This window comes from Musa acuminata, chromosome BXJ1-1 (assembly GCF_036884655.1).
Source record: "Musa acuminata AAA Group cultivar baxijiao chromosome BXJ1-1, Cavendish_Baxijiao_AAA, whole genome shotgun sequence".
In the NCBI taxonomy this organism is placed as follows: Eukaryota; Viridiplantae; Streptophyta; class Magnoliopsida; order Zingiberales; family Musaceae; genus Musa; species Musa acuminata.
The window spans coordinates 6,828,787-6,842,060 of NC_088327.1; the positions used below are offsets into that span (position 1 = coordinate 6,828,787).

The 13,274-nt window shown below is 36.0% G+C and overlaps 1 protein-coding gene across 1 annotated transcript; it reads right to left on the reverse strand.

The window, feature by feature from the left end:
* Positions 1–1,813: 1,813 nt before the first annotated feature.
* LOC135637733 (mitochondrial outer membrane import complex protein METAXIN-like) lies at positions 1,814–13,012 on the reverse strand. Its single transcript, XM_065150515.1, has 6 exons — positions 12,702–13,012; positions 7,727–8,067; positions 7,203–7,279; positions 6,992–7,052; positions 3,401–3,569; positions 1,814–2,269 (listed from the first exon to the last, which is right to left on the reverse strand). The coding sequence occupies exons 1-6, from the start codon at positions 12,874–12,876 to the stop codon at positions 2,085–2,087; spliced, it is 1,008 nt and encodes a 335-aa protein (XP_065006587.1). The 5' UTR covers positions 12,877–13,012; the 3' UTR covers positions 1,814–2,084.
* Positions 13,013–13,274: the final 262 nt, after the last annotated feature.

Here is a 13,274-nt window from a genome sequence, read left to right on the forward strand (position 1 = left end):
TACAAAGGTGAGGAGAATTGCTAACACAAATAAGTCGGTATTCATGCAAAAGCTTATATACAGATGATGGACTATTCATAACTATCCTAAGACGATTAAAACTCGACGTCATGAAGCATTGAAACTTTCTCTTCGGCATAAGAATGATACATTTGTAGAGGTTAAAGTGTGCAACAAGTTCAACATGTAACTAAGCTTAAGGGGCATAGTGAGGGTTGTATTGGCCTAGAGTCGCAATCTAGCAAGTGCATTCGTAAAAGCATAATAGTGTACAGTTTATTAAGATAGAATAGTTCAAGGGGATGACGATCTCCGAGACTTAGAATAAAATTGCTCCAACGGGATTGATATCAATAAGGGATATATCTCAATTTTCTAGAGGGAGAATCATGTACAATGGACCACACATGTTAAGAATGGATATTTCAAAATAATAACCCCATAAAACTCAACGGAGCGAGTGAATAGCGATGAATAATCGCATGATCTTACACATTGATAAACGCATTGCGAGATCAAGTGAGGGAGCAACCTAAGACTACACCAAATAAAGACACTTTTATAAAGACTTTTATAGAGGCATGAGCGAAATCATATCGTTCTATAGGTCCCTTATTATGACGGAGCAGACTCATCGTACATGGTACCAAAGTTGAATGAAGGTTCAAGACAAATACATCTTATCTCGATGAAGTATTTAATAAAAGAACTACGATGATTCAATTTGCACAGATAAAAATAAGGTTCAAAGACAATGACACAATCATTTAAAATGATAATCGACGCGACGAAACGAACAAAGTCATGACGACAATAACAAACAAGGGCAACAATAATAAAAAAATGAGAGAATGATTAAAATGAAGTCGATCACACGGGGAGACAATACTACAAGACAAAGGTGAGCAATAGTCATTGGATAATTTCATCTTTTTAAAAAATGAGCATTCTATGATAGTAAAGTAAAAATAAATGTTCTATGAGGAGAAAAATAAAAACTTAAAGATTTTTTTTAAAAAATTACCCTTAATTCAATATATTATAAAATATATTATCAGGGTGACCACCGAGAATGACAGAAGCATGATAATGGATGCAGAATAACAAGAAGGCAGGCAGTTGTATGCACCTGTGGAAACCCAAACCAGCCGTAGTCTCAGGCATTTGTTTGCGTCACAGCTCCAATTCAACAACCTATTGTCACATCACAGAATATACACCTGAAGTATTAATCAACCTGCAATGACCCATACATCCCAAGATAAATTAACTGGGAGAACTCCAGCTAGTTCGGTAGTTCTCAAGCACCAGCCACCACCATGCGTGCAACTTTGCTTCATAATTAGTAAACTCTACATTGCTCATATGAGAAGGGTATCAATCTTTTGCAATAAACAGGTCAATGTTGAGTCTAAAATAAGCTAAAACACCAGTCTAGTTAAACAAGGCACCCTTTGGCAAAATCCGATAAGGATGTCATGCCCCAAACTGATCAGGTAGGCACACATAGCAAACTAACAGATTAACAAAACTATCTAAATAAATTAAATACCACGAATATTGCTAAAGCACTCACACCCATGAATCTTGCAAGCCACAAATATTAACTTGTCATAACACATACTAATATTTGAGTGAGTCGTTAAGATGTTGTAACTTTTATCTAAAGATGAAACGAACGCTGACCACAAAATCAAAATCAGTGAAAGACCAACATGGTTTGAGGAACAAAATGGTTCTAAGAGTTGAAACAAGTAGGCAAAAATAACAACTTCACACTCGTGATTCCAACTAATGTGGCAGATTTCCCACCTTAGAGAACGCTGTCATAAGACTAATAACTTTTCAGAAGATGTAACCAATGAGGTTTCTAAACTACACTACTTTTGCACCTTCAAGAAAATTGGAAGGGCAGCTTGTACATGCTACATTGGTGATAAATGAAATAGGAAAAAGAGTGATCAACGGTTTATTGCTAAAAAACAAATGCATAGCAGCAAAATCTCACCCACAACTGAGCTCGAAACGAAGATCTTATCCCGAGCATATGGCTGAAAGAATTATTATTAGGGACCAGATGGTTATCACTCCTCGTATGCGAGACCATCTTCGTCGCCATCCTCAAGCCCAGAATCTCCCATCCCTCCAAGTATTGACAAGTAAATAACTATCGAGACCACCTGTGCTGCAATGAAATACTTTGCTCTTCTTCGAAAGGCTTTCTCTTCTTCTGTTCTCTCCCTTTTCTCTTTTGGCTTCGTCTTAGCATCTATGGATATAGAGTCCGATAAGATCAACTAAAGAATTCAAAGAGCATAAAAGAGAAGAAGAACCAATATTGAAGTACAACTAGCGTTGAACTAGTTTCTCTTAGGTTCAGTTGCCAATAATTTGCAAAATGTTTCAAAAGCAGCAGCCAGACGAAGAACCTTATATGGCTAGATTAGTAGCTAGAAAGGAATAACAAGCAGCTAACACACATAAATTGAACGGTAAAACTCTTTAATTGAATGATTAAAGTTTCTCAAGAAGAAACATTGAACTTCCACATTGGCAGAATTAGACATTCATTATGTCCCTATCATTTGCAAGCTTAGTCAGGTTCTAGGGGGACACAAGATAATGGCCAACTGGTAAGCACATTTTGCTAGAAACTACAAATCCTCTTGTATCTGAAGGAGTTATTGCCCAGTGGAACTTGGTCATTTTTTGTGCTCTGAGAAGCATGGCTTAGTTTGTATTAGATCTTTGCGGTAATATATTCTTTTCCTTCTGAAAACAAAACGTTCCATAGCACCATGATGGGAATTATGACTAGGATTGAACATATATCAGTAACAAATCATTCAAGGCGCATTGTTAGCACTAGCAAACAAACTATGATGATAATTCCTGCTCAGGTCCAGCAAATGCCAAGATTATTTTTTTACTATAGTTTCAATGACAACCAATATTAAGTATTTTGATTTCCAAAATGGTAAATATTTAAACAATAAACACATTTGAGATTCTACAAGGTCTGCCTGGAATTTTTTAATGCTAGTAAAATGGGTTTTAATCATCTTATAGGCTAATCAAGCAAAGGCAGGAAAAAGCTGCACTAGCAATTCATGACTCACTAAATCTTAACCTTGATTAAGAAACTGGTGCAAAAATTTTCATAATCAAGCTAAGCAAATTCTGCTATTTAAAGTATGGTTTAAGCATTCTCCTAATTGCTTTATAACCAACAGGTGATGGATACACTTCAGAATTAAGACTAAATCGAAGAAATTGCATGCTCAACAGGAAACAGAAGTTGATGCTTCGTCATAAAATCAAAGCTGACTTGTGGTCGGTCTAAAATCAAGTTCATCTTGCATAAGGCAGGATACATCTAACTAGATTTCTGCAATCTTACTCTGCTTTGAGCCTTTTCTTCTTGGTATTGATGATGACGATGCATCAGATGAAAATGCAGGTCCCGTTGCTGATGAATAACTGTCTTCTAGCAATCGAATCTTACAATCTTGCACAAACCTTAAAAGGTTGGCATGCTTCGAGAGACTACTCCTCAAAACTGATGTCTCCTATTATCAGCAAACAAGCAAACACGAAACTTATATTGTAACCAGCACAGAAGCAGTTAAAATTCCTGAAACTAAGCCTAACTGTAGAATAACTGAAACCATTTCCAAATATAAGCTAAAGAATTGCCTTATAGGAGAAATAACACTAAAATATAAACCAACAGAAAAGAATTTTCAATGAGAAAAGATGCTCCACCAGTAAATAGAAATGCCAACATCTCATGTTGCAATACTTCTTAAATTAAACTTCTTTCACACTAAAGACCATCTGGCCTGTATAACACATTGAACAACTTCATTAACAACATGGAACCAACTAATGCGATTTTCAAACTTACTAATTCAATAAACTAGTGGTTGGAATTCCACATATTCAAAAACTACCTCCTTTTCTAGAATGAGTTTCTTTTCCAAGGATGAGTTGAAGAGGAGAATGAGCTATTTAAACAAGGTTTATAAAAAAAGGACTTTCATAATCTTGTTGTGTGCCAAAATCAGCAGTCAAACCATCTTCATGGCCTTCTATAGCTAGAACTAAGATCTGTAGCTTATCAATCCATTATGAAAATGTTTTCTAACCTTCCAGCCCTTTAAGATTCTCTTTCATCTTCTTGTTGTTGTTGTTGAATTACATTAAATACGAAAGTCATCAAAGGGTAATTGAAAAAGCACTAATGTGTACACTTTCTATGAAAATTATATACAAATTTGTGCTGATAAAACAGATAGTGATTCATACACCAGAATATATTACATCCAAGATTCAGTGAAAATGACTGTTGAGAACGTATTAGAATACATCAAACTGTCTAAATTTTGAACAAAGGACCATTTAACCAGGGAAAAAGCATGAATCTAATTGCTCAAGCAAAGGCCAACCTTCTCCATGATCCCAATAAAGTATGCTTCAGAGAAGCAAGAATATCTGCTATCTGTTGTGACACATGGCTCTCCTGGACCCAACAAAGTTGATAGAGCCGGATATAACATTATGCCTTCTAAAAAGAAGGTGTGCTTTCAAGCATGGTAACAATGCTCTATTGTGGTTTGGAAATTAGTTCTCGAACAATAGAAATGTAATCTCTACATGTGGAATTAAACCTGCGTCATCTGACCAACTAGTAAACTCATCACTAGTGGGTTTTGTTCATTATGCCACCCTTGTTTCCTCTGCTAAATAAAAGTTCTAATTCGGGTTGGACTGCCTATTAACTCAAAAATACTATGATGAATCAAACTCAAATTCTTTTAATCAACTTGTGGATGCACCAAAATAGACTTGAGATGCATAACATACAATTAGCTGCAATTAAAACATGGATCTGTTTTATCATATGACTAGGCAAGGTTCCATACCAGCTACTCTATGGATCTGTTTTATTACATCAGACTTTCCAATCTTCTTTCTTAATCAATGGTCCTATTTGGCTCATCTAATACGTGCCATTGCAGTAGCCCATTTATACCAATTATATATCCATCAATGATTTATACCATCATAATTTCAGTCCTAAAGTAGCATAATAAAATGATATGAGTATACTCCTAGGAAGTCTCAAGCAAATTATTCATGTAGTCTGCCAAAAATTCATTGCCAAACTTCTTGTGAATCTCACATGTAAGTGTTCCCCATTGTGAAGATCGTCTTTGAAATCTAAGGATATCCAAGGGGCAGAGCCAGGATTTATATATTGAGGCAGCCATTTAACAAACACATAACAAACATCTATAAGGAAATATTCTGGATGGTTAAGACAAAGCGTATGCCCTCAAGAGATGAAGGATCAAATCCTGTAAGTATCAAGCACGCATGTTACGTAATGACTGAATAGAAAAAGTTAATTTAAAATAAAAACAAACATATAACAAACATGAAAATTATAACTATAAATTAAAATAAAAGAAAGTATATAATTTTAATTAATCTAAAAGTTCGCAAATCTATCTTATCTTCATAAATCTAAATTACATAAGGATTTAAAAGCCATAGCTAGAACATGTTAAATATATTTTGTAGTAATTGAAATATATCTCTGAAGCAACAATTTATATTTTTTTCAAAGAATATTTTAACCATGTACCACACCAAAGTAAATCAATATTAACAACCAATGGGCCTGTAACTATAGGGAATTTAGATGATCAACGGACGTGAGACAAATCCATTTATAAAGAAATAGAATCTATTATCAATTCAGATGAAAAAATTAATATGGGACAATATTTGGTAGGATCAAGATACTTGCACCACATCTACCATAATCAAGAAATCTTTTTTAATCGTATCTTCCACCAGATTTCTAGGTTTGACAGTGTTTTCAATGGCAAGAAATGCAGACACTGGGTTTTCTATTTACTGTAGGGTCCTCGTCCTGAAATGTTCCCCCCATAAATCCAGTCAAGAAAAGAAGCTTGTCTAATGTTGCATGAACCTTTATCCTTAAGAACATTCAAATGTGAAGAGGAAACAATGATTGAAATGTTCAGGTGTAAGCAACTGTGTGGATTCACTATCAAACCTATCATAGATAAGAAACTCATGCAACACAGGAATGCTTTCTTGGACACAACCATGATACAAATTACAAAACATGATTGCTCATAAAATTTTAAAATGTTGTACCTGCTGTTTTTAGCCTATCACAACAATTGCAAGTATACAACAACAACAACAACAACATAAATGCAATAATTGCAAGTATAATAAAGAAATTGAAGCATGGATTAGAAAAACCAATCAGATTGGTAATACAGACTGGAACCTACTGGACTATACCGACAGGTATCTACGGGACAGGTCCGATCAAAAAAAAGGATGTGGACTAGGCAATTTTCGCTTGGTCTGATCCAGAAGAAGGGTTACAGCCCAGAATTAAAACTCAGGATATTAAGCGGTGAGCCTACCATTTGGAATCCCAACATTATTTTTTTCCAACAACTTCCTTTCTTTTCATTTTTTTGTAATCTCTCCTCCCACACTCCTCTCTCATTCTCTCTCCTTTCTGCCTCTCTTTATCTCTTCCCTTTTTCTTCCACCTTGCCGCCTCACCCCTGCCACTTACTGATTTATTAACAAAACAACATTACCAAAATAATGAATCTTGCTTTAGTATTGTATTACTCATCACATTGACCAATTGGCATTTTAACTATTTATTAAACTTTTATGGGAGCTTCAGTCCTTAAAGGAAAAGTTTTGCCATAACTTCTACAAGAAAGGACAGGAAAATAGTGTGAATCATCTTCTTAACAGCATGAAACTACAGTAAATGCTTTTCTTCCTGATCTTTAACTGAAAATATGGGACATAAAAGGTTCATGAATTCCAAGGATCACAGAATCAATCATATGAATCAAATTAAATGACCAAATCAGCAATTAGCATCTATGGTATGCCACGGTAAATAATTAACCATACTCACCGGCAAAACATGGAGGACAAAGACAGCATGTCCAAGGAAAAGAGAATCCACACTAGTAGGCCTGCAGACAGAGGAAATAAGTTCCAATTCTCAGAAACCTCTTAAACTATTGCTCCTGAGGTTCTAATATGATGCTAAATTGATGCTCAATATCAAATTCTAGCATAAAAAGAAGAAAAAGAAAAATTGATAGATAGCAAGAATATTTTACCTCCCTTCAAAGAAAAAGACCTGACTCCCTAACTTCATAGATAAGGCCTCATATGCAATGTTTGCTTTCCGATAAATCTGCAATGGAAAAGTCCCAACCTAATGAATATAAAGATACTGCCAAACAAACACACACCAATGAAAACATTTCTGAGGCAAAATGTGGCATAAACCAGTTGCAACAAATTAAATTATCAAGCAACATAAAGCACAACACTATAAATAATGATTTCTTTGCACCTTGTAAAAATTGGAAGAGAATAGAATGAGAAAAAAATGCAGTTGAGCATAAATCAGAAAATTAGCAAAAATGATTGAAAGATGCAGAAAGCTCAATTATAGTTATCGAGGGAAGCTTTTAGGCATAATATAATGGTTAAAATAAGGCTTAATTGATCCATAATAGCAAAATCATGTGGTTCTGAAGCATTATGAGTCCATTTATGACACTTTAATAGAAAGAGTTTCTTGCACTTTTTTAGCAGTTCCACAACTGTGATGGAACTAGAGTATGAGAAAGCAGACCTCTTCCTCTTTCTCTGCAGCATTAAGTTTGGTTATTCCATGTAGCTGCTTCACTGCTTGAGTTTGTTTCCAGTGCAGAATTTTTCCAATAGGCCAGGGAAGGTCAGAGAAATATATGTCATCAGCAATAGTATTATCACAAGACACCCAAAGTTCATATTGCACCGCCTCTGCAAGCCAAGTGCTGATCATCACTTTTGTTGATGCCCAATCCGGAAAACAGTCCTTTGAAAGTTGGGAGTCCAACTTTACAACGTTGTCTTCATTCAAACATTCAATAACTCCTCCCTTCTCATTATTGAATGTGACATGATCCCCATATTCAACATATGGTATGTGGTCTGTAAAACAAGAAAAATAAATAAGAGAAATGATATATTATCTATAAAACAGTCGACAACAATAAATGAGAAATAACTGGCAAATATATGATGCCACGATTGACAGTTCATTAGCAAGCACAAACATAGATACTGGACACAAGACACAGATGGACATGCCGACACAGAAGATCTTAAAGAACTAGGAAGCAACATGACATGAGTGCAACAATAAAGATATATATATTCTTATAATTTATAAAAGGATGAAATAATTGTATCTGAATTAAGAGTATTGAAATTATAATTTTACGCAAGTCTTGACTGTCTTAACTTGTGATTTTGGTGGGTTTAGATTAAATCTTACTTAGTATATCAGAGAAATGTGTAAGCCTCAAATAAGAGTAAGTAGCTTCTTGAATCCATGCTTGGAAGGTGTATAATTAAAAAGGTCGTTAAATATCCCACAACTCAAAATTGTAGGTGTTAGGTCTATTAACTCTGCACGCTCATGCAACTCTCTCTTGCCATCCAGACAAACCTAAATTTAAAGCATTGGCATCGTGGCATCAAAAAGGAGGAGCTTTGTTGAGGACCAGGTGTCCCCCATGGCTCAAAGCTCTTTTGAGATGATAGGTTACGATCCAATAAGGAATGTGCCATCATCTTTTGATCAATTTCTCACTCCAATAGATGGGATTAGTTCCTTCTTTACACCATCACCTCATCCTTGGTGCTTCTTCCCCCTCCTTCCCTCTCTTCCTCTTTCTCGTCCTACTCCGCCACCCCTTGTCGAGCCTCTCAACAGCCTCCACTACTCCCCCCTCCTCTGCCATGTCTCACTGCTTCTTCCCAACAGAACTGCAATGAAGGACCATGTGCATTATCGACATTCACAATCAGTCAATCAGAAAATAAATCAAAATATTTTATTCTAAATCTTAAATGCATCCGATTCTTATGTTACAAATTACCTTCGGCTACATAAAGTTAACTTTGTTTGAACTCAACCATAAGAATCAAGGTTGTAAACATAACCATAATCATGTCATATTTGGTTTAGCTTCCCAAATACACCAAAAACTCAAAACACTTGTGATATGACTAATTACGCTCAACTCAGGTGCTACATGATACCACGGCACTGCCACTGAAGCACTAATGCTTTTATCCACCTTCCATTAGAATAACAGTAGTTCAACAGAGAGAAACTAGTGTTGCTTGGATCTCCATCACAAATCATTTTCTTTCAAGTTAAAAAAGGTTTAAATACACCTCAAAATGAAACAACCAGATGGAATAAATCCCCGACATGATCTGTAGAAAAACTATGAAAGTATATGAGCAATATGATTAGAAATCAGGATGGATCAAATTTGTTGACCATTGGCAAAAAAAATCTTTCAAAATATTTAACTTTTGAGGAAAAATATTTAAAACAAAACCATGATTGTGTTCATCCAAAACATTGCATTATTATAAGTACTAAACCACATAAATTTGTTATTGACAAAAATCAAAAACTTGAAAATAAATCTAAATTATTATTTTTGCAGTTTAACTTTCAAAGACACATGAGCATTTGCTAGTTCAAACTCAGAAGATATCCTCTAATGGAAAGCTTATGGCTCAAAATAACAATTTTAGGGTTGAGATTTTAATAAATTTATGACAGCAGACAAGGAGGGATAGAACTGAGAAAAAGAAGCTGGAAATCGGAAGTTCGGAACCAGCTGGAGATATCAATCCAACCCCAATTTTATCTAAAAATCAAACCATGAGACTGAAATCAGATCACACATAATAGATATACATATGTGTGAATCAATTAGGATCAACCAATTCTGCTTTTACAAATTTAGTAATTAATATTAAGTTGCGAAAGTTTCAAGGTGCACTAAGAGCACCAAGGTAGATTTTAGGATATGCTATGGGAGGTGAGCCAATTTATTAGATCAAGGCAAAAAATCTAATACTTGTTACAAGATAATTTTAACAGAATAATATAATTTTTTTGTGCAATTATCAGTCACTAATATCTGATTGCCTCGTAGGCTCAAAGTTGAGAGTGTTATGACAATTATATATTGCAATAAAAAAACATGTGGAAAATATGGAAGTTGTAGATAAAGCAAACAACAATAAGAAAGCAATGAAAAAAAAGAAAAGAAAGAAGATGAGGATAAGATAATGACATTTTAAAACCCATCACCCAATCTTTTCCTTCCCATTGAAGGAAAAAATTCTCTATTATTTGAACTTTGTTTCTTCAAGAAACAAAAGTTTTAATCCTTTCGTTGATAAAACTTCTCTTGAACTACATAAATCCAAGGATTATAATTTTGTACCGTACCGGAGTTTCGATCTCAGCTCGGTACGATACGAGCATACCAAGCGGTATGCTTCGGCATACTGCTCGATATATATATATATATATATATATATATATATATATATATATATATAATAACAAAGTAAAAAAATAATAAAAAAGGTGACGTCACCTCGTTTCTTCTCCCTACACGGGGAAAAGAAACCGAGGAAAAGAATTGGTATATATATTATATATAAATATAAAGGTTAAAAAATATTAAAAAAGGGCGACATCGACTCATTTCTTCTCCCCACACAGGGAGAAGAAACCGAGTGTTCTCCTGGAAAAGCCTCGGCGACGTCGTCGAGGCTTCTTCTCCCCGCGCGGATGAGGAGAAGTCGCCGACAATGTCGAGGCCTCGTCACTTCAGACGAGGAGGCGATATCTCATCTATAGCGTCCGGCGAGGGAGAGCGATGACGGATCAGGATAATCGAGGGAGAGTGATGCTAGATCTTCGAGTTCTTCCTTTTCTTCTCCCTCTTCTTCCTTCTCCCTCGACTAATACTGTCCGGTAGCGGGCAACGACGATCAAAATCAACCGTTACCGACCAATTTCGAGCGGTAACGAGACGGAAACAGCCCCAATCGACAATACCGTTTGATAGTGGGCGGTCTGCATATCGATCTGCTAGCGGATCGGTACGTACTGCTCGGTATGGGCGGTATCATTCAAAATTAAAATCGTTGCATAGATCTCTTAAACAAAAGCCCACAAAATGCATTCCTAAGGCATGCCTGAGCAAGGCTTATGAGACATGTATAAGGTGGTGCTACCATACGCTTGCCTTCGGTAACACTAGGCTAATGTTAGTAGATACTAGCCAACTTCAACTGATGGACAACAGAGGTCTGTAACAAAAATCACCCGTAGACAAGAAATATGTGAAATATAATTCAGCCTAAACCTATCATAAAAACCATGACCATTATAAATAAGTCAAAAAATGACCCTTAATGTATCACATATAAGCCAAAGATAGAATCAGCAAGAACTCAAAAAAGGAACACAACATTTTGAAATCAAGTTTCTTCCATGAAAAATCCATCCCTCCTTTCCTCACCTCTCTAAATCAAGTCTAAGAATAATGTTATCAACTATTTAGGTGATCCCATTGAACAGCCCTGTCTAAGCTTTGGAAAAGCTCCTATTTTAGCTTTCCATTCTTCATTAGAGATAGATATATGACCTAAAGATCAAGAACATCAATACATATGGTGGTGTCGCTTTAACTATTAAGTTGGAGATTATAATTCTTCATTTGATTTCTAAAGATCAAAAACAAGAACTAAAGTTACTTCTGCTATCATTTTCTCCCAGGGAGAATGCCCTAACTCTGATATTATATAAATATCTTGGTTTCTAAAGATCAATTAGGCTAAGTAAAGCTACTCCTGCTTTGACTTTCTCCGAAATCGAAAATGCCCTAACCCATATTTCTTATCATGGATAGTGGATAAAATATTAAACCCTGATGCATGCAGATCTCTATGGTTTGGAGCCTTGAATGGACGAATTCAAGCTTCAAAACGAGTTCAAGAACACATGTTTCTATCTTGAATATTGAGATTTGTTAAGAGATGTGTCTAGCATCAAAGGAGGCTGAGTCCAAGTGAAGAGCCCTGCTATTAATTTGATTACCAATGTTAGCAGCAAAAGCCTATTTATTCCTGGCAATCACTTGCCATGAAAATGGGGAACTGATATTCATCTAAGTTTCTACCTTTGACATACATTAGGGAAAATCACGTTAAGCAGAATCTTGCTCTTAGCATTTTTCTTTAAGATTCTTTGCGGGTACAGCACTCTGAGGCCATAATCTCCTGATTTAGAAAAAGGAGGGAGAAATCAGCATAGACCAATACTAAGTCACTAGCTATCTAACTCGTCTGGCTTTCATTTCAAGCTTCGATCTATATGGTTATCCGTATCGCTAGTACTAACGGCTAAACAAAACCAAATCACTACAGTATCAAAGAAACATGACCTAGATTGAGGGGCATATTGAAATCATTTGAGATCCTAACGCGCACACTCAAACAAGCAACTCGAAGCCAGATTGGAACAATGTCAAAGCATTCGCAAAGATGCAAAGAATCCAATCCACTACGCCAATCTCCAGATTGAAGGAGGTATGCGATATCAAAGCATTCGCGAGGACGCGAAGAATCCAATCCACAGCACCAATTGCAAAGCGAGACAGAACAAGGATAAATGAACATCAAAGTCAAGGCTAACAAGAGGGGAAGGAGGGGAAGAGAAGCGGCAAAGATGAACGTGCCGGAATCCGGGTTGGCGCGATCGAACTCGAGCTTGAAGTCGACGTTGGCGAATCGGAGGTGGCAGTAGACGGGAAGGCAAACGGGGCACGCGGTGGGGAGACCGAACCCGCCCTTCCTCGCCACCAGGACAACCTCCTGCTTCGCCTCCTCCTCCCTTTCGTCGGCCATCTCCATCTCGAAGAAGGTGGCGTACGATGTCCAAATGGCTGGGGTTTCTTCTCCGCCTCTTCGCTCTATTGGGAGGGTTTCCTCTTGTGGCCCGTTGCTGTTACTACGGCTTGAGTTGTAGCGTTTAGGGTAGCTCGTTGGCGGTGTCAAATGTTTTCTGGGCACTAATTTAGATCTTTCTAGAAAGATATATATATATATATATATATATATATATATATATATATATATATATATATATATATATGATATTTTTCTATAATTAATGGTTAATTCATTGAGCTTTATTTGGTGGATTTCCTGAAATGAAGTCTAAATTAAAATTTTAATTTTACATTTGCTGCAGATTCGATATCATGATCAATTAAAGAATTTTAAGCATGAAAAAAATAGGATTTTAAAAA

Coding starts and splice junctions, on each gene's coding strand:
- LOC135637733 (XM_065150515.1), bottom strand. CDS start 12,876: ATGGAGATGGCCGACGAAAGGGAGGAGGAGGCGAAGCAGGAGGTTGTC. Junction 7,280..7,726: donor CTGCAGAGAAAGAGGAAGAG/GTCTGCTTTCTC, acceptor TTTCCATTGCAG/ATTTATCGGAAAGCAAACAT. Junction 7,053..7,202: donor GTCTTTTTCTTTGAAGGGAG/GTAAAATATTCT, acceptor CTCTGTCTGCAG/GCCTACTAGTGTGGATTCTC.